This window comes from Equus quagga, chromosome 7 (genome assembly GCF_021613505.1).
Source record: "Equus quagga isolate Etosha38 chromosome 7, UCLA_HA_Equagga_1.0, whole genome shotgun sequence".
Taxonomy (NCBI): Eukaryota; Metazoa; Chordata; class Mammalia; order Perissodactyla; family Equidae; genus Equus; species Equus quagga.
The window spans coordinates 83364409-83387099 of record NC_060273.1 but is presented as its reverse complement, the minus strand read 5'-3'; the positions used below and the strand labels follow the sequence as shown (position 1 = coordinate 83387099).

The 22691-nt window shown below is 40.5% G+C and overlaps 1 protein-coding gene across 4 annotated transcripts in view; it reads right to left on the bottom strand.

Moving 5' to 3' along the window:
• Window positions 1–412: 412 nt before the first annotated feature.
• CDKL3 (cyclin dependent kinase like 3) overlaps window positions 413–22691 on the bottom strand; it is a 100669-nt gene continuing 78390 nt past the window's right edge. For all 4 annotated transcript variants that reach the window (XM_046665506.1, XM_046665505.1, XM_046665507.1 and 1 more), the window contains one exon: window positions 413–812. In XM_046665506.1, coding sequence (XP_046521462.1) covers window positions 780–812 — 33 coding nt within the window. In that variant the 3' untranslated portion in view covers window positions 413–779. The remainder of the gene's footprint in view (window positions 813–22691) is intronic.

Sequence of the window (22691 nt, the reverse complement as noted above, 5' to 3'; positions counted from 1 at the left end):
GCACATCCTTTCCCATCAGTTTCCCCATCCAGCAATGTAGAGATTGGGCTATATTGGGGAGTTCTCAAATTAGGATTCATGGGTAGATTCAGGGGGATCCATCAACACCCAAAGGATAATGTATAGGAATTTTCTTTTTTTTATTGAAATTTTTATTGAGATAATTTTAAATTCACATGCAGTTGTAAGAAATAATACAGAGAGATTCCAGTTTCCCAATGGTAACATCTTGCAAAACTATAGTACAATATCACAACTAGGATATTGATATTGATACCGTCCACCTATCTTATTCAGATTTCTCCAGTTTTACATGCACTCATTCGTAAGTGTTGTGTGTGTGGGGGGGTGTATTTACGGCTGTACAGATGGGAATTTTATTTTGAATGTGCTTTTTTTCTGGGGAAAGGTTCTTAGCTTTCATCAGATTCTCTCAAGTATCAGAGAAGCAAAAAGGGGTTTGATCACCAGCTCTGGGAATTCTAGAAGACCACACACCAAACCTCTATAGCTCTCTGTTCCAATAGCAACATTTAATTAGCACTTACCATAAGGCAGGCATAGGGATGCATGTGGGAGAGAGGTGATGAGAAGAAATGCAGGCAAAGCAGCAAAAACCTAAAGGTATATAAAACACAGTCCAGTGAGCTTATGCTCCAGCAGGGGAAGACAGACAGTCCGACAGGTAAACACATCATTTATTAAACATGTACAGAAGAGGGGTGGCCTTGTTGCTTGGGACAGCTCGGGAAGTATTTCCACAGAAGCTGATGCTTGAGCTACATCTTGAAGGATAATCCAGAATTCTTCAGCTGAGAAGAGAACAAGTAACTGTTAAGTCATTCCTTCTTAAATTATATCTATTCTAGATGTTTTGAAGAAAACATGGCAAACCCTGCCTACATTTGTTTATTCTACAATGTTAAGGTGTCGAATTCTCCAACTCCCTTGTGTTGGTGTTTAGGCCAAGGGATTTTTTCCTCCTGAGTCTACTTTCCACTGTCTGGTCCAAATTGGATACCAGATCCTGCCTGTTTAGCTTGAGAAAGGCATTTTATCTCTGGCACCTTGATCACATCAGAGCTTATATTTAAAGCATGAGTGATGAGAAGAAACCGCAGCTAAGTCCCTGGCTCTGTCCCATCCCTAGGGCATCCTCCTCCTCTCCACTGAAGCTCTGGATGCCAATCCTACAGTGGTGGTGGAGTCAGAGCTGGCCAGAGCCATAAGTAAAACATCTCTGCTCTCCAATCAGTTCTCTAATCACCAGGATCTCCTTTTCCATAAGGACTCATCAGGAACCCTCAGAGGCTGGGCGCACTGGCCCGCCCATGTCTGCCCTCCCCATGTTCAATGGTTGGCTTGAACCATTGAACCACCTTGTGTGGGCTCTGGCTCTGACCCCCCTTGGTGGCCTCTTTTCTCTGTGTGGATTGGAGGTTCCACATCAGGCTGCTGTTCAGTTCCCAGTACTGTTCTCAGGGAGATCCTTCTCTCTGGGGCAGCCATCCCTACATTAGGGAGAACAAGACCCTACTATCGGGCCCACCCTTTGAAGAGCCCTCTGGAAGCTCGATTCAAGGCGCTACTTCTCATGACCTGTGTCCTCATGTAAGTTATTTAACCCCCTAAACCTCAGTATCTTCATCTGTAAGATGGGAATCATAATAGTACCATCCTCATAGGGTTATTTTAGACTTTAAATAAATTAATCCATACAAAGCTCTTAGCACATAACAAGTATTCCATCTACATTAGCTATTATTATTAACATTTTTATAATAAAATTATTTCTGATTATAAAAGAATTAATGATCACTATAGAAAATTTGCAAGCTACTGACAAGTTTACGGGAGAAACAATCATAACATCCAGGGATGAGTGCTATCATCATTTTGATGTACAGTCTTCCCAGCTTTTTGTGTGTGTGCATATATATACTTACGGGAAATAAAAACTGGGTTTATATTGTGTATGTCTATTCTATAGCCTGTTTTATTCAACTGATATATCATGAGTATTTTCCCATAAACTTAAATACTCTTAGAAAATAATATTTTTAAAAGACTACCTAGTTTTCAAGCATATTGATGTAACTCAATTTATGTAACACACCCCTTAGTTTGGTACTTAGATTATTTCCTATTTTTATGTGTATAAATACCATGATAAATGTCCTTGTTCACAGTTTTTTTATGGAACTCTGTTTATCCCTTAAGATAAACGCTTAGAAGTGGAAAGACTTCACCACTGTTGGTGGTGAAGAACACCACTTCTGTTTTTGTTTTTTGTTTTGTTTTGTTTTAATGTCAGGTACACAGAATTGGATTAACCATAATCCTTGGTTCATGAGTCACTCTCATAATTGGTACTGGATGACCAGATTTTGTTAATTTAGGTGGTAATTCAGTAGTTTTAATAACATAATCAGTACCTGTGAATCCACAACCTGAAACAAAAGCTAGGACCTCAACAATAACCGGTATTTAACCATAAAGCCTTCCACCCCAGCTCCCTGTGCTCCCCACCCAAGGGAAGCATCCTGAATCGTACATCATTTCCGTGCTTTTCTTTTTATATGTATCTGTATATTTTCCTAAGGACTAATGTTTAAAATCTGGTCTTAGCTTTGTAAAAAGGATATCTTGCTGTATGTAATCTTTCAGGACTTGTCTTTTTTACTTAATATTACTTTCCTAAAATTCATCAATATCATTGCATTTCACTGTAGTCATTTTAACTGGTGTAAAATACCCCAATATAAATACACCGTGGTTTATTATGCACTCTTCCACTGATGGGCAAGTGCATTGTTTCTAGGATTTAGCTCTTGCTCACACTGCTGCTATGCACATTACTTCCCCTGTTGTACACGTGCTAGAGTTTGTCTAAGGAACCACTTTACACTCCCACCAGCTGTAGATGAGAGATCCTCCGGATCCACATCCTCTAGTAAACCATGGATCCACATTGTAGGCTGCTCTCCATCTGACTGGATCAGTCTATTTCCCTCCAGCAATGTATGAGAATGCCAATTTCTCCAAACTCTTTCAAACCCTAGGGATCATTTAAAATTTTTGACCATTTGATAGGAAAAGATAATATCTCCCTGCTGTTTAACTTTGTGGCAAGGTACTGACTTCTCTAAAAGCTGAGAGAGAAGGAGTTTGGCTCAGAGAATTGTTCTCAGTCTAACTTCAGTGACATTTCTGGTTGATTCCCTAGGGGCTGAGCTGCTTTCCCATGTCCTAAAAGAGGTGATATGTTTGGAAGGAGGCGGGGGGGGGGGGGGGGGGGGGGATGCAGGATGGGAAACAAGCCCAACTCATCACAGTGTAAGCTTGTCTCCTGGTCCCAGCCCCTGCCAGTGTCAGATCACTCCTTCTCCTTGATGAAGCAGGCATTATTTCTCCCCTACCCGGGAAAAGCCAGTATAAGGCTACCCTTTGTTATTTGACTTGATAAATTTAAACCTCTTTCCCTGCTCTGCAGTAAAAGAACTTTCTATTTTGGGCTTAGTGACATAGACAAAACCAAGAAGAGAGCAGCAGGCTGCAGCATGAGTTAACAGTCTTTCTTCAAGGGAGAGAACCCACAACCAAACAGAGGACCTTCCAAAATACACTGTCTGCATAGCAACATGCAGCCTATTTGCCTATCTTTCTGCTGACAAATATAGTTCAAGGTTCAAAACTGAACACTACCTGAGCTTCAGAGGAAGCTGAAGAATTAATCCTGAACAATCAGGTTTCTTAATTCAAATCAATTCTCCAGAAATTTATGGATGCCCCTGTGTGTACCTAGTACTGGACTAGGTATTGTCAGGGAGCAGAATTCTACCTTGAAGGGGAATTCTAGCCACTAAGAATTATACTGATTTGAGGAGTGCCTAAAACATTTGCCTAAGAGTATGCTTTCCTCTGCTAGTCCGTTTCTTTGCCTGAAATCCCCACATTGGTGCAGGGTCCTGGGTCTCAAGAAGCCTGCAAGAGTACATAGAGGTCATGTTTATAAAAGGAGCAATCTATTTAAACCATTGGCACCTGTTAGCACATACCTATGACTTGAAAAAATGGGACGGAGGACAAGTAAGTCACTCTACTCTCTCTTCTGTCAAATTTTTTCTTATAGAGAGTTTCAAATATGCACAAAAGTAGAGATAATAATATAATAAACCTCCACGTACCTATCACCTGGTTTCAACAATTATCAACACATGGCAATCTTGTTTTATCTGTACTCCACCCTTCCCTCATCTCCATTTTACAGCCAATTTAGAACAAATCACAGATACTTTCATATTTAAATATTCTCTATGTATCTGTAATAATTAAGGACTCTTTTATCAATAACCACTGTATCACATCTTAAAAATTAACAATTCCTTAATATCATCTAGTATCCAGTCAGAAGTCAAATTGCCCTGATTTTCTTAAGTGTCTTTCTGTAATGGTTTATTCTAATCAGGAGCCAAACAATGTCATTTGTATTTGTTGATATATCTTTTCTATCTCTTTTAGTTTATAATTTAAAAAAAATTTTATTTATAACAGTTTCTCCCTTTTTTATAGCTCCCCTTTTTGGTGGTGGTGTGGATAATGGGTCTTTTAGTTACCATTGCTGTATAACAAACCATCCCAGACTTAGTGGCATAAAACAAGCTCCAGGTTATTGTGCTCATGGATTCTATGTGGCAGGAATTCAAAAAGTACACAGTGGGGCTGGCTTCTCTCTGCTCCAACCTGTCTGGGGCCTCAGATTCAAAGTCTCGTGATAAGTTCACGACTGGGAGCTACACGCAACTAAGACTTGTTTAATCACATATCTGATGTCTGGTGTCTGGAGCACTCAAAAACTAGGACAGCAGAACAGAGCACTACACATGGCCTCTCCATGGCTTCCTCACAGCATGGTGGGCTCAGGATAGTCAGACTTCTTACATGGCAGCTTAGGGCTCCAAGTGCAAGTGTTCCAGCTTACAAGGTGGATGCTGTATCACGTTTTATGTCCTAACTTCAGAAATTACATTATCGCTTTTGCTGTGTTCTGTTGGTTGCAAGCAATTCACAAGCTCACTCAGACTCAAGGAGAGTGGAATCCGACTCCACCTTTACAGGGGCAGGGACAAAGTCTCAGAAGAGCATGTGGGATGGGATGAATTGAGGGTTTTCTTTCCTTCTTTGCAGTCCCTACTTTTCATTAACATAGCTTTTATACTTTGATCAAATCCCCAGGGAAGTAAATGCTTTTGTGTCTGTTTATGGCTATCAAGAAAATAATATAGATAAAGCAAGATAATTTCCAAGGATTTTAAGGACCAGGATAGCATCAGACATCCTTGAGTTTGATAAAGGCAGGCATATTACAGGGCAGTTCACTCAAGTCTAGATAGAAATCTCTGTCAATGAGATTATTAAAAAGCTGTGATCATGCTGATCAAGCCATACTGGTGGTCAACAGCTGGACTGAGGAAAGCCTCAATTGGCAAGGCTCAGGGCACTTAATATATACATATAGTTCTTATTAGGCCTCAGGTGTGGAGTGTTAAATTAATCACACTTTTCAGTTCCTGGCACATTATACTATAGTTGGTCCATACAAGGCTGCTCCTTTGTTTTATGCATGGGTGCATGTATTTCCTCCTATTCCCACTCCTCACTCCTGTCCTTCCGCCACCACAAGCAACCATTCTAATGTGTTTAATTATATTTTTTGGCTTGTATATATTCATGTGGAGTGTATGTTGTAGTCTGGTTTGCATCAACAGCATTGTGTTATAGATCTCATTCTGTCTTACTTTTCCACTCCATACTTTGTTTTTAAGACCTATCCATGTTGCTACGTGCTCATCCAGTCCGTCATTGCTGACTGCTGCAGAGTACCCCACTATGTGCACCCAACACATTTGGCCTCTCTGTTCCCCAGTAATGGGCACCCCTTGTGCTTCCAACTTTCTACTACCCAAAACAATGCTGCCATGAGCAGCCTCATGCGTGACCTATTTTGGACTTGCGTGGCAATCTCTTTAGACAACTTCTCGCCCATATGGTGTCTTTATGCACATTAGAAAAGGCACCTCTTCAGCAAGGCAAAGGGCCTAGGCATTTCACTCGCTCACATCGTTGTGGAGATGACAGAGAAACATCTTTTCCCTTTATGTTGCTGTCACAGGACACAGGTAAAGTGATTGGCCTCATATCCACAAGGCAGCAGCTCTGAGCGGCTTTGCCACAAATGGTGGACATCTGGCACTGAACCATCCTCCCTTTGCCCCTTGGTGAGCATCCTGTGATAGACAAATAGAAGAACTGACAATCCTCATTCAAGGTCACCTGGACAGGCTTGGATTCAACCATCTAGGACAACTCCTTTAAACAGGTCAGGTTTAAAATCCATCAGAAATTCTTAGTGACCATTCAGATACATCTAAACCCTCCTAAAATAACTGAATGTGGAGCTAAGTGAAACACCTAAGGTATAAAGAAAGCGCTATTTTCATGCTGTTTTCTCAGCTGTCAAATGAGGATAATCACAAGAACTTCTATAAGGAGACAGAAGACAATTTTATTTTTTAGGAAAAAAATCAATGGCATTTTCACGAGATTTCTGGAAGAAAGATGATCCCAGAAGTCAAACTATTACTATGTTTCTGGATTGTACTCGTGAAGTTAGAACTAAGCTTCAGTACTTATAATAAGGGTGGATAATAGCCAATCATGCAACAATGCGAGCCACACTGAATACCATAGTTGTTATCATTATTGTGTGCAATTGTCAGTAAGCAAGGAGGTGGGCTTTGAAACAATGCAGAGGAACAAAAGTACAAATCAGTCGTGTGCATTAACAAACATCAGGGTCTGGAGAATATTGACCATTAGTGGGCCTGTGACATAAAAACCATAACATAAGCTTAGCATTCAGAAAGAGGATTACAAGTTAAAACCTGGAGATGATAAGAAGGATCCAGAGATTCACAAACAGCCTGGCTTGTTCACCCAGAACGAGGAATCCACCATCCAGTGGGGCCTGACTTATTCTTCTCAGTTGGCTCCATCATGGCTTCACCTCCTTCCATCCCTTGCACCAGAAATTCATCGTCCCTTCAGGGTCCTCAAGCCTGCCTGTTCCCACAGTGTCTCGTTAGATCCTCATTCCTATATCCTAGACATCACTAACTCACATCATTGGCTTGTTGATGTTCCCTTTAAAAAGGTCTGAGGTGGCTTCTACTCCATGTGAATCCGGAGTCAGCAGCTCTCCCTGCTGTGGCAGCTCAGGCTCCTGTTCATTTATCATTAAGATGATAGAGACCAAGAGAAGATTTTAAATGTTCTCACCACGAAAAAGAAATGGTAATTATGTGACATGATGCAGGTGGTTAGCTAACTCTATGGTGGTCATCATTTTTGCAATATTTAAGTATAACAAATTGACACATTGTACACCTTAAACTTATACAATGTTATATGTCAATTGTATATCAATAAAGCTGGGTGGGAAAAAAGAATGCTAAAGACCAGAATTGGCTCCTGTGGCTCACTGCAAGGTCTCAGGTTGGATTTGGATTCTCAGGCTACTCTTCCTACTCTCTTCCCTACTTTATTCCAAGTCTAAGGTATGCCATGTTTGCGTATTTATGTATTTGTTTATTGGATTTAAAAGTATCTTTCTTCTGAGAGGATCAAAGCTCATAAAAAAATTTCAAGGGGCAGCTACTTAATAATGATCAAGAAGTTGTTGTGTCACCAGATGAATAATCAAGAAATGGGCCCAAATTAAGGCAAGGAAGATTTGAGTTGGCTCCTAATGAAGTATTTGACAAAAGAGGAAACAGACTGGACTAGGCCATGGGCAGGAGGATGGGAACTTCTCAGTCCAGAGCCCTTCAAGGAGCACAGAGCAGATGACCTTGCAGAGTCTGACCTTGGGGCATACTTGCCTGCAAGGAGGGAAAGGCCAAGGTTCCTTTTAGATCTGGTAACACTTCAGAAGAGTAGCTAAATGCTCTAGCAAGCTGAAGTTTTCTTCTTTTTTTTTTTTTAAAGACTTTTTTATTTTTCCTTTTTCTCCCCAAAGTGCCCCTGGTACATAGTTGTATGTTTTTAGTTGTGGGGCCTTCTAGCTGTGGCATGTGGGATACCGCCTCAGCATGGCTTGATGAGCGGTGCCATGTCCGCACCCAGGATCCAAACCGGTGAAACCCTGGACCGCTGAAGCAGAGCACGCAATCTTAACCACTCGGCTGCGGGGCCGGCCCTGAATTTTTATTCTTTTTTTTTAAAGATTTTTATTTTTTCCTTTTTCTCCCCAAAGCCCCCCAGTACATAGTTGTATATTCTTCTTCTTTTTTTTTTTTAAAGATTTATTTGTTTCCTTTTTTTTCCCAAAGCCCCCCAGTACACAGTTACATATTCCTCGTTGTGGGTCCTTCTAGTTGTGGCATGTGGGACGCTGCCTCAGCGTGGTTTGATGAGCAGTGCCATATCTGCACCCAGGATTCGAACCAACGAAACACTGGGCCGCCTGCAGCAGAGCACACGAACTTAACCACTCGGCCATGGGGCCAGCCCCTGTATATTCTTCGTTGTGGGTCCTTCTAGTTGTGGCATGTGGGACGCTGCCTCAGCATGGTTTGATGAGCAGTGCCATGTCCGCGCCCAGGATTTGAAGCAACGAAACACTGGGCCGCCCGCACGAACTTAACCACTCGGCCATGGGGCCAGCCCTCTGAATTTTTATTCTTAACAACTGAACAAGTTCTTTCTAGAGGGAAAAGGAGGGTTGAAAGCCTGTCTAGGATTCCAAGAGCTCAGATTACCTGCCCTGGCTGCCCTCCTGAGCCCCTGGAGCGTGAGCCTGTTCACTACTCATTTTCTTAACCACTTTTAAGTGGCTAAGGGAAGAGGAATCTTAAATGCTAATATCCATTTAGTGGAAGAACCTTTCAAGTAGACGAATCTTACCTGTTGTATCAAAGCCACTTTGGCTAATTATCTATGCAGAAGTGCTATAAAAGGTTTCTCCCGGGGCCAGCTCCGTGGCCGAGTGGTTAAGTTCATGCGCTCCGCTGCGGCGGCCCAAGGTTCGGATCCTGGGCGTGGACATGGCACCGCTCGTCAGGTCACGTTGAGGCGGCATCCCACATCCCACAACTAGAAGGACGTGCAACTAAGATATACAACTGTGTACGGGGGGGTTTGGGGAGATAAAGCAGAAAAAAAAAAAAAAAAAAAGATTGGCAACAGTTGTTAGCCCAGGTGCCAATCTTTGGGAAAAAAAAGAAAAAGGTTTCTCCCAAAGAAAACTTCCCAAAGGTTTTGAACAATGCCAGACAGAGAAGACAGGTGATCACTGTGGTTCTTGGGGAGCTCCTCAGAGAACTTAAGTGTACAGTCCATCCCAACAACTAGCAGCTCCCCAGCCCTTCTTAGCTGGGGCCCAGCACATGCATGAGAAAGTTTCCTTCTGTTCCCTCAACCAACAGTTAGGGAATCCTAGCTCTGCATACCAGGCTCCTTAGGCAATGATAAATCTGCTTGACTTCCTCCTCTATTTCCTAACCAAGAGCATAGTTCCAGTTTCAGTGTGGAGGCCAGAAAGGGTTGACGACATCACCTCCTCCCCACAGTGGGTCACTTAGCCATCTTAGCAGGTTGCTTAACAGGTAAACCACCCCCCCCCCCCAAACTTCCTTTTGAAAGCCAAAACTAGATATTACAGTTCTTAAACAGGGCACTCAGCATATCCCTTGATTCCTATCAGACTAAAATTTTCAAAACAAACCTCCAAAGTACATCTCTAGGACATTGGTGGAGGTGGGGAATTGGCCTGTAGTACTGAGACCTGGCTTTTAGTATGAGCCCTACTGCATAACTGTATGACCTGGAGCGAGTCCCTGCACATTCAGGGCCTTTGGATAACCTTTAAAATGATGCTATGACCTTTCTCAGCAATGACATTTTCTAGAACTCTAAGCTAAAAGAGGAAAAGGGCCTGCAGTTGCCACAGAAGACTTCTGGCAGCAATTTCACCTACTCAGAAGAATTAGAGCTGTGTTGGAGCCACACTGCTAAGACTCAGACCTAGGGTTGTGGGCATAGCCCCCTGAGGACAGGTCCACAGTCCCTACTACTTGGGAACAAATTTTGGAACAACCACTGGGTCACTGGAGAACATGGCTACCATTCTCATCCCTGTTTCCCTCCTTTTTTCCTCCTCTCCCTTCTCCCTCCACACTGAGACTAGATCATTTCTGTTTTACAGGAAGAAAAAGTATGATGTATTCCCCCTAGCTTCAGAGGGAATCACTGTTGGTGATTGAATTGAACTCAGATGATAATCAGCATCCCTTTGCAAGCCTTTTGAAAAATATTGGCTTATACTGTTTGAGCTCCTATCTTATTGTTAACATTTTATCATTCTTGAGAAACCATAGTCCTCAGGGCCCTGGAATGAAGAGCTGGTTACATGGGAAGTCCTGCCATGATGAGATTCCTAATCTAATGGAAGAGACAAGCCAGAGGTGAGAAAGCTCTAGGAAAACAGATAAAAGGCCCAGGCAAATGCACAGGAAACTAACCACAGTTCTACAAAGTTAGTGTAGGCTTGGAGACAGTGATGGACTGGACAGTGTTCTGCACATTAAGAAGAGAAATTATCAGACATGCACATTTTTCAAGAAACAATCCATCAGTATTTCTCCTTTTTCACTGCAATACTCAACTTAAAATCTAAACATTGCTAATTCTGCCCTCTACCTTAAAAATGATCATTTTGGGGGCTGGGCCCATGGCCAAGTGGTTAAGTTCACACACTCCGCTTTGGCAGCCCAGGGTTTCACTGGTTCGGATCCTGGGCACGGACCTAGCACCAGTCATCAAGCCATACTGAGGCGGTGTCCCATATAGAAGAAGTAGAAGGACCTACAACTAGAATATACAACTATGTACTGGGGGGCTTTGGGGAGAAGGAAAAAAAAAGATTGGCAACAGATGCTAGCTCAAGGCCAATCTTAAAAACAAAAAGATCATTTAAAAATTACATATAATTTCAAACATACACAAAAGTAGACCTTTCAAAAAGCTGATAATTATTAATTAATTTATATAGTGAATAGTAAATGATCCCCCATGCACTCACTCATTATCTAGCTTCAAAAATCTTCAACTCATGGCCATTATTATTCTACCTGCACCCCCACTTACCTCCCCCATCCTGTGCTATTTTGAAGCAAATCCTAGGTATCATATAATTTCATCTATAAATATTCAATATGTATCTCTAAAAGATAAGAACTCATTTTTAACATAATCACTCCTGCACTTGAAAATAATAACTCCATAGTATCTGGGTGATCATGTTTTAGGCAGCAAATGAAAGATATTGACCAGTGGAGAAATGTGAAATCCTGGCATTCCCATGGTTCTGTGGCTCAACAGGACATGTTTCTGATAAGACCTCAGAAACTAGGTGGTGAGAACTGTCAACCTAATTCTTATTATTTGTTTATTTGAAACTTCAGGTTGGGGAATCATGGGGTGAAATCCCCCTGAAAGGAAAATTAGAGAGCCTGCCTCCTCATGAGTGACTCTCTTTGGACAAGCGGAGACTCCATGTAATTAGCCAATGCCATGGTATCACTCATTGCCTCAGAGCTACACTCACAGCTCAGGAATGAGAGCGAGCACCGTGGGCGAGGGAATTACTTATAGATTCAGAGCACAGTCCAGAAGCAATAGTCTATGCGAGTTCCAGTGCTTAATTCTGTTGGTTTCTGTTTCTTTGGAAATATGTTAGGAATTTATTGGACATGTACATAGTATCATTTAGTGGCATTCATAAGGGTAAGAAGAGAAAGTAGAGTCATGTAAAAAAAGGGTTTTCGTTTTTAGGGATATATACATATTCCTTTGTAATGATTGATTGACAAATGTTCCTTTAAGAATGTTACATAGGGGCCAGTCCGGTGGCATAGTGGTTAAGTTTGTGTGCTCCCCTGCTGCCGCCTGGGGTCCCTGGGTTTGGATCCTAGGTGCAGACCTACACACCGCTCATCAAGCCATGCTGTGGTGGTGTCCCATATACAAAATAGAGGAAGACTGGCACAGATATTAGCTCAGGGACAATCTTCCTCAAGCAAAAAAAAAAAGAATGTTACATAAACATAGGCTGGTTTATGCAGTTCCCAAAGATTTATGTGCAAAAAATTCTCTAAACCAAATTCTATTTTAAAAGCTTTCAAACATAGCACATTTTGTAAAGCTAATAATTATTCCCTAATTTACGTTCTTTGTGAATCTAGAGTTTTGAACATGTTTTGCTTTTCTTAAGATGAAACAATCCCAGCTAGGCTTGCAGGAGGAAATCACACATTCTCAGGGCTATGCATGCCTTTTCACTCCATCACCACTACTGCAATAGCCACCTAACTGGTTTTTGTGCCTCTCATCCTGCACCTTCACACTGAGTTGTCTTCCTAAAGCACATATCTAGTCCTGCCACTTCACTAACAGGCACTTAATGCTTCCTTCACCTTCCAAAAATCCCCAGTTCCTCAGTATGGCATTCCAAGTTCTCTGAGCTTTGTCCCTAACTTACTGGAACAACCTTATTTCCCCCTGCTCTCCACTCTCCACATATTCTCCAGCCACATCAACTAGCAAATGTTTTTAGAACATGGTCTATGTTTTTCCAAATATTGAACCACTGAATTAACTTCCTAGAATAAAGGACAATATAGTCCAGTGTTTAAGAGCATTCCCTTCACATCAGACTGGATTGAATCCTGGCTCTGTCACCTACCAGCTGTGTGACTTTGATAAAATCACTTAATTTGCCTGAGCCACAAGTTTCTTCAACTCTAAAATGGGGATAATGTTAGTACCTTTCTCATAGAGTTGCTGGGAAGATTCAGTTGGATTAAGCACGTAAAGTGCTTAGCACAGTGCCTGGCACATAATAAATATCCAATATGTGATAGCTCTTATTTCAATCTATCTGTCAATCTATCTGTGAAGAGATACCATCCCTTGACATTGTTTTAGTTCCCCTAGCTGAAAGCCATCTTTCCCTCTTCTGGTATCCTGCAGATCACTCACACCTCTTTCTCAGCACTAACTACTTTCTGCCTCGTATTATTATTATTATTATTTAGATACACATTGTCTCTGCTCTACTTTACTGAGTCCCTGCCATGGACTGAGTGCCCTGGGGAATAAAAGATGAAGAAAACTTGGTTCTTTGACATACAAGTGCTCATAATCTAGTTAGGAAACAGACCGGCAACTCAAATACAATTCACCAATGTTTGTTGAATACAGCTGTGACTCATTATCATTATTATGATATTCTGTTTCCCTGAGGTTCTCTTCTACAGAAGAATCTCAAAGTGTGAGCTAGATTTTTAAAAATGATTTTATTGAGTTATAATTCACATACCATACAATTCACTCCTTTAAAGTGTACAGTTCAAGGCTTTCAGTATATTCATAGTTTTGCAACCATCATCACAATCAACTTTAGAACATTCTCCTAACTCTAAAAGGAAACCTCTCACACTTTAGCTGTCACCTCCCCTCCCCTATTTACCCATTTCCCACACTCCCCCCAGCCCTAGGCAACCACTGATCTACCTTCTGTCTCTACTGAACCACTCTAATGAAGGAAGCAGTCAGTGGACATCAGGGTCCAAGTGGACACTAAACACATATCTTTGATGGTTGGAGCTGTTAGACTTTACAGTATCTGATGGAAAAGTCTAAAGTTTCTAAGTGTGATTGATTAGAAGAATGAATCTCATCAAAAATAATAAGCTGAAAACAGCCACAAATTCAGTATGTGGAAGAGTACTCTTCAGCCATTATCAATTGTATGCATCAACCATTTGAGGTCAGCCCTGACCTACTCTACTCCACCTCTTTGCATGAGAGATGTTTAAAAGAATAAAATCTATGATAAATTGCTTATAGTTAATGGAACTGTGCATTGTTCGCTGTGCAAAATCCCGTTTTGGCCAGTCTATGTACAGGGACTTTGCTAGTATACATCGAATGGCTCTACCCTCAAGGAGCTCACAGCACAGAAGAGGAGAATGGATGTGTATAAACAAATAAGTGTAAAATAATGTCAAAACATTCTGGGTACAGCGTAGAGGGGACGTACAAGGACACTCAGTTTTGCCTAGGGACACTGGTGGGGAAGGCAGATGTCAGAAACAGCTTATAAAGGAAGTGACCCCAGAGATTAGCTAAGCATTAGTAATGCTTGGGAAATGGGAGAAGGGAATTTAGGTAGAGGGACCAGCATGTTCAAAAGCATGGAGGTAGGAAGCATCCTAGACCCTTTGCACATGAGCAGATAAGGGTAGGGTGTTCATAGGGAAGGCAGTGAGGAGGATGTTGAGGGCAGCCAACCACTGTGTGAAAGTTACTATGTGAGATGCCTAAGAGGTTGGACTTTACCCACTGTATTAGTCTCCTGTGCCTGTTGCAACAAAGCGCAACAGGCTGGGTGGCTTAGAACAACAGAAATTTATTGTCTCACAGTTTTGGAGGCTAGGATTCCAAATCAAGGTGTCCATGGGGCCAAGCTCCCTCTGAAACCTGCAGGGGAAGGATCATCCTTGCCTCTTCCAGCACTGGTAGCCCCAGAAGTCCCCTGGATTGCGGCAGCATGATTCCAAGCTCTGCCTCCATCTTCAAAAGTTGTTCTCCCTGTTTCTTTACATCATCTTCCCTCCATGCATGTCTGTCTGAGGCCAAATTTCCCCTTTTTACAAGGACACCATTCATATTGGACTAGGGCCCACCCTCATGACCTCATCTTAAGTTGATTACTTCTGTAAAGACCCTATTTCCACATGAGGTCACATTCTGAGGTACTGGGAGTTAGAACTTCAACACATACATTTTTAGGGGACAAAATTCAACCCATAACGCCCACCATAGCATTAGGATGTTACTGAAAGTATGAGCTAGATTTTAACCCAGGGACCATTTCCCATACTACTAAACAGAATTTACATCTTGAGAGCAAATACAGTGAAATATAATTGAACATAGCTGAGCTTATGCACCATCGAGGGAAAAATATGTAATATCAGTGACATTGTCAGATTCAAATGAAATGATCAAACAATGACTTCCTCTGCTCCCAAAACTTTTGCCAAAATAAACATACACAGTGTTGGACCTAAAATATGGTACAGGTCTAGAAGCAGTTCTAACCTCCTTTTCCTGATGATACAGTTGTGATGCATATTCTTTATGTATTTGTAATTCAAGGGCAGAACAGATGGTGAAAGCTGCATGTCCATGCTGCATCCTTTAACCCTGCCTATCGATAGTCAAGACAATGAGGTCAGTGACTACCACCGGGTTTTAGCTGCAGGAAGCCAGCAGTCCTACCTGGTGAAGGAGTCCTCTGTCTTGTACTAAATGATAATTTAAGGCAGTGCCATGTTCTCAGTGTCAACAAGACTTCAAGTGAGACTACTCAGGTTCCTGCCTCACCCAAATACCAGAAGAGGACACCTACAATGCCTACTACCACAGGAAACAATGCAGCTGGACAGCATATTTTGACCATGTGAACTGGGCACATGTCATCAAGGTGGCTCCTCATGAAATAATTGCTCTAGGCTGCCAAAGCCTAAATATTGAGTAACTGCATATAACCATCGAGTGGGGTATTAAGAAGAAAGATATGTTACAGGAGTTCTTTACACAAGGTCTATAAAAAGGACAAAAAACAACATTATTACAGAGTTAAATGGTTATCAGTGATTTACAAACCAGGCATCTGTGGAAATGGCTGCTGGTTTCCACAAGCCACCTACAGAAGTTTAGATTCTCAGCCCATCAATGGAGTGAGCAAGTTACCCTTCACTCAGAGTGAGATCTTCAGCCCCAACATGTTCAACAGAGCTTCACTCAATGCCTTGCACAGGGTAGCCCATCAGCAATTAAAAAAAAAAAAATTGAAACGGAGGCTTGATTGAAACAGAATTTAAAAATATGAGACTGTATGGAAGTTTGAATACTGATTACATATTTGAAGATACTAAGAAAATATTGGTAACTATTATAAAGATATGTAATTATACCTTTGTAAAAAGCGGCCTTAGCTTTTAGAGATACATATTGAAATATTTAGGGAAGAATTATATGATGTCTGGGATTTGCTCCAAAATAATAGAAGAGGGGAGGAAATGAGGGCTGATATTTCTGCAAGAAATTCAGCACCTAAAGGAACCAACAAGAGCCAAACCTCTGTCATGGTTCAAAGGGATATTTCCTCAAATGATAACTTAGGAAAAAAGACTAGAGAAGCCCAACAATTGGCCTCAGAAAAGGAAAAAGAAGATTAAAAAATTCAACAATTGTTGGTTTGATAAAAAGAGAAAGCTCTGGTTAGGACTGAATAACAACACAGTCCTACCAGAGACTCTAAAATTCCCACTTCTAACCATTACACATGCTTTAAACCATTGGTCTACTGACAAAATGATAGCATTCACGTATCGATATTGGTGGGGGAAATTAACAAGGCCACAAAAACTGCCTACCTCACTTGTCCCTCTTGTCCAAAACACAACCCAGGGAAGCCTGTTTGTACTGCTCCTGGACATTTTTAACTGCCTAATGGACCATTTGAGGTTTGGCAAGTGGATTTCATACAGTTGCTCCCATCTCGTGGATGTAAATATGCTTCAGTCATGGTCTGTATGTTTTCTCACCAGACTAAAGCCTTCTCTTACAGAGAGGCTACTGCCTCTTCTGTGGCTAAAGTCCTTTTGGAAAAGATTATCCCTCCCTGGGGAACTCCTCTCAAACTTCATAGTGATCAAGGAACCCACTTCAAGTCTATGCTCTTTGTCTGGTTTTACAACACTTTCACTGTGCTTACCACCCTCAATCCTCAGGTTCAATCAAACATGCTAATGACATTAAGACTCAATTGGCAAAATTTGTAGAGACTCTCCAAATACCTTGGCCAAAAGAATTGCCATTGGTCCTTCTAAATCTCAGATCCACCCCCTTTGTAACTCATAAACCATCACCCTTTGAGATAGTCACAGGACACCCAATGCATTTGGTTCTTGCCTCTTTTGACCCACAGCTGATAAAAGGAGTGCAAATTGCAATATTGCAAAGACTTAATTGCTTCTATTTAAAAAACCAGCTTTTGGTAGAGCAGTCTTTTCACATTGTGCTCTAGGAAGACAAAGACCTTAAGCATCACTCCTTGCAACCTAGAGATTTCATCTCAGAAAAGATACCTCTAGAAGGATTCTCTTCAACCTCACTGGAAAGGCCCCTATCAGGTACTGTTTACTAACCCTCGTGCCACAAAACTCCAGGGAATAGACTCTTGGGTTCACATGACACAGCAAAAGAAAGCACCAAACCCTGACTGGACCTGCACATCAGCTGGTGACTTAAAAGTAAAGATTTCCCAGAATTGAAGCAGACAACATCTGATGAGACAGCTTTTCCAAGACATCTGGACCAGGCCTGTTGGAAATTTGTCTGCCAAACCTTTATGATGACATAATGCTTTAGATGATCTCCAATGTCTATGATCTTGATAACATATAGACTTTAGATAAAAAGTGCCTGAGAGTTCTCCCTTCTACCCCTCCTTGTCACTCAAATCTGGCCACAACAGGTTTCTAATTGGTGCATTTTCCCTTCCATGTGGGACATGGTCACCCAGGAAAGATCTTTCCTGGCATTGAGGGACAAAAGCTGCTAAAACCTGAAAAACCTGACTCTTGATCAGCCATGCTTTCAGGGAAAGATCCCAACCAAAAGGGGAAAACTGTGGAAATAAGTAGAAACCTCTTTAAACTGGAGTCAGAAGGCCAGAAGGGAAAGCTCTCATGCCCTATGTCAATAGCAGAGCCCAACAGGAAGAGAAAAACTTCCTCTTCTTGACCTGCAAGAAGCTCAGCCAATGAGAGACTGTCCTAACTTAGCCAATGAAAAGCCACTGCATCTCAACTCTTGGTTTACAATAGCCCTCCCAACTTCCTCTTCCCCTCTATAAAAGAGTTCCTCCCCTTTGCTGCTGAGACTTGCATGTGGCTCACCCTGGTTGCAGACCTCAAATTACAATTCTTTGTTGATCCCAAATAAACCTATTTTTGTTGGAGGCATAACTCGCTGTCTATTTTTTAAGGTCAACAAGTCCACGAGCAAGACTTTCTCTAGGGCAACCAGCAAGGAGTGGAACAGTTGGGCACAGGGTGTGCCCATCTATAACTTTACTAGATAATGCCAGATTTTCCAAACTAGTTGTCCTAATGTACACTCCCATCAGCAGTGTATAAGAGATCCAATGCTCCATATCCCCACCAACACTCTGTTGACAATTAGTTTTTGCCAATTAGGTGAGAATGAGAACTGGAATCTGTGGTTTTTATTTCCATTTCTCTGCTTACTAATGAAGCTGAGGCTCTTATCTTATTGGCCATTCATCTTCCTGCTTTTCTGAAATATCTGATTCTGTCCTTTACTCATTTTGGGGGGATATGTTTTCTTTTTCCTTATTGATTTTTTTTTAGAAATTTTCTATACATTCTAGATATAATAATGAAATTATGTAAGTTCCCAGTTGTGCCTTGCCTTTTCACTTTTTAAAAGGTGTTCTGTGATGAAGAGTAGCCCTAAATTTTAATATAGTTAAATACGATCCTAATTTTCTTTGTTTTCTTTTGATTTTTATGTCAAGAAATATCTCTATACTCAAATTATATCAAATACTTTTTTTCTGCGGAAACTAAAATAAACATTTACTACCCCCCCTTAATCTGTTAGAGCAGTAGACCATAATAACAGATTTCTTAATCAACCTTATATTCTGGGATAAACCCAATTTAGTTGTTACATATTATAATTTTTATATATTCCAGATTTTGCTTGCTAATACTGTGTTTAGGATTTTTGTAGCCGTTTATAAGTGAGATTGGGCTGTTACTTTCCTTGTTTTACTGACCTTACCTGGTTTTGGTTTCAAGACTATTCCATGTGTTACTTATTCATTGGACAAAAATTTTTTTGAGTGCCCACTCTGCACAAGGCAGTATTCTAGGCACTTGGAAATATTATGAACAAAAGAAAAATACCCCTATCCTGATGGAGATTACATTCTAGCCTCATAAAATGAGTTGAGGTATGTTCCCCTTTTTCTGTTCTCTGGAAGAGCTGTATGACTCAGGAATTATCTCTTCCTTAAATGTTTGAAGAACATATTTGTTAAACTCTCTGACCCTGGGTGTGTTGTTTTTTGGTGGTTTTTATTTTTATTTTTTTGTGAGGAAGACTGTCACTGAGCTAACATCTGTACCAATCTTCCTCTATTTTATGTGGGATGCTGCCACAGTATGGCTTGATGAGTGGTACTAGGTGCACTCCCAGGATCCAAACTTGCAAACCCTGGGCCGCTGAAGTGGAGTGTGTGAACTTAATCACTATGCCACTGGCCCAGCCCCTGGCCCTGGGGTTTTAACGATTGATTCTTTTTCTTTATTGGTTATAGGATCATTCAGGTTTTCTATTTTTGAGTCAGTTTTAACTAATATTTCATAGGAATTTTTCCATTTCACCTAAATTTTCAAATTTCTTGGCCTAAAGTTGCTGGCAATGTTCTCTTACTGTTTTGTTTTTGTTTTTATTTCCCCTGCATCTGTACTTATGGCCCCATTCTCATTCGTTACCTTGTTTATTTGTCCTTTCCCTTTTCATTTCTTCTTCTTTTTTTCATTTCTCTGAGGAAGATCTGCCCTGAGCTAACAGCTGTGCAAATCTTCCTCTATTTTGTATGTGGGTTGCCACCACAGCATGGCTGCTGACAAGTGGTATAGGTCTGTGCCAGGGAACTGAACCCAGCCGCCAAAGTGAAGTACACGGAACTTAACCACTAGGCCATGGGGCTAGCTCCTCCCTTTTTTGTCTTGGTCAATTTCACCATAGGCTTGTCAATTTTACTAGTCTTATAGAAAAATCAACATGTGGCTTTGCTCTCTATTGTATTATATTCTCTATTATAACTCAATTTTTCATTTCATTAATTTCTGTTCTTATAGTTATTATTTCCTTCTATTTTGGTTTTATTCTGTTCTTTTTAAAATGTTTTCAGTTGGTGTTTAGTTCATTAATTTTCAGTTATTCTCTTTTGATAGAAACATTCAAAGTTACACATTTCCTTCTATTTATCACAAGTCTGTCTAAAACTTTTCTAAAAATTATAACACAAATATACAAAAATGTGAAAATCATAAGAGTTCAATGAATTATTACAAAGTGAACATAACACGTGTTAACTCCTAGGCAGGTCAAGAAACAGAACATCGCTAGCACACCTGAGGCCCTCCTCATGCCTCTCCCAGTCACCATCACTGTTTTCCCCACAGGTAACCACTATCATGACCTCTATCACCACAGATGAGTTTTACCTGTTTTTGAACTTTATGAAAATACAATAATGTAGTATGTATTCTTTTGTTTTTGGCTTCATGTATTCAATACTTTATTTGTGAGACACATCTAAGTTGTTGCATGTGGCTATAGTTTGTTCATTTTTATTGCTATATAACATTTCATTACACAAATAGTCCAGAATTCATTTATCCATTTTACTGTTGATAAACATTTGTATGGTTTCCAGTCTGGGGCTATTGCAAATAATGCTGATATGAATATTGTCTTCCTTTATTTTGAAATAATTTCAAACTTGTAGAAAAATTACAAGAATAGTACAAAGAACACTTTTTTCCCTGAACCATTTGAGACTAAGTTGCTGGTATGATGCCCCAAATAACTTAGAATTTATACATAATTCCTACAAATAATGGTATTTTCTTACTTAACCCCAATAAAATAATAAAAAGCAGGAAATTAATATTAGTATATTACAACCATCTAACCCACAGACCTCGTTCAAGTTCTTCCAATTGTCCCAGTATTTCTTTCACAGCAAAACACTCCAGTCCAGGATCACATGTTTTATTTAACTTTCGTTACAGCCTTGTAACTTTCTACAGCCTTGACCTTGACCTTTCTGAATATTACAGGCCAGTTGTTTTGTATAGTGCCCCATATTTTAGTTTTTATGATATTTCCTCATGTTTAGATTGAGGGCATGTATTTTTGGCAGTAATATCAGAGAAATAATGTTGTTTTCCTCATTGCATCGTGTCAGGTGGTAAATTATGTCAATTTGTCCTATTACTGAGAATATTCACTTTGACCAATTTACCAAGGTATTTTCTAACAGGTTTCTCCTCTGTAAAGTTACTTTTTTCCCATTGTAAGTAATAAGTATCTTGTGGGGAGATACTTTCACACTATGCAAAAGTCCTATTTAGTTTTAGCATTCATCACTGATTCCTATCTGCATCAATTATTAGTGTGATGGCAAATGATGATTTTCCCCTCCATCATTCCTTCTATATTCATCAAATGGAATACTACTTTAAGGAAGAGCTGTGTCTTCTCCCCCATTTACTTATTTTTTTCAATTATTTATTTATATGTATATAGACTCATAGAGACTTTTTTTTGATTGGCACCTGAGCTAACATCTGTTGCCAATCTTTTTCTTTTTCTTTCCTTCTTCTTCTTCCCAAAGCTCCCCAGTACATAGTTGTATATTCTAGTTGTGAGTGTCTCTGGTTGGGCTAATGTAGGATGCCACCTCAGTGTTGCCTGATGAGCGGTGCCATGTCCACGCCCAGGATCTGAACCGGCGAAACCCCTGGCTGCCAGAGTGGAGCGTGCAAACTTAACTACTTGGCCACAGGACCGGCCTGAGACTCATTTTTATTTATACATTATCCTCCACTACTATCATTATTTGTTTTGTTGCTCCTATTTTCTGGGATTTGACCATTAGGAGCTCCTTCTAGCTGGCGTCTGTGTCCTTTCAACATTTTTTTAAAGGACTTCCTTAATTTCTGGCACAAGACGATGTTCCAGGCTCATCATCTACTTTCCCTGCCCCAGCCCTGGAATCAGCCATTCCTCCAAGGAGCTCTGTCATCTTTTATTGTAGTATTTATAAGTCAAGATCTGAGCACTAGGTGCACTCATTGCTACTGGGGTGTCTCAGCAGACAGAACTAGGAAATACACACATATATACATCTACATCTAATAAAACCCATGAGTTCATTCCACAATATACTTATTTACTCAGCCCTATAATACACATAAAATACACAAAGTTTCAGAATTATTAACACATGCTCCTGTGAAACATAAAATTTACTAACTAGAGGACAATATTTGTGTACTGTTCTTTTTGTTTTTAGCCCCACAGTAAATAGGCAAAGTCTTCTTTTCCAAAGTTATCTAGGTTCGTTCTATTCTTTCCTACCCTCTCCAGAGTGGTTATTTTATTTATTTGTAATATAATTAGGTTCATTTGTTATTATTGGTATTCAATTTTGGGTTCTACCCCCACCACACACACACACACACACACACACACACACACACACACAAACACACACACATGCCCCTTGTTAAATCAGTTCGATGGGGAAAGGAAAGTATTTTTAATGAATGGTGATAGAATAACAAGATAACTGATTGGAGAAACAATGAGCCTCAATCTATATTCCACTCCATATGTAAAACATTTATTTGAGATTAGATCTAACCAAACACTACTACTGTAAAACTTCTAGA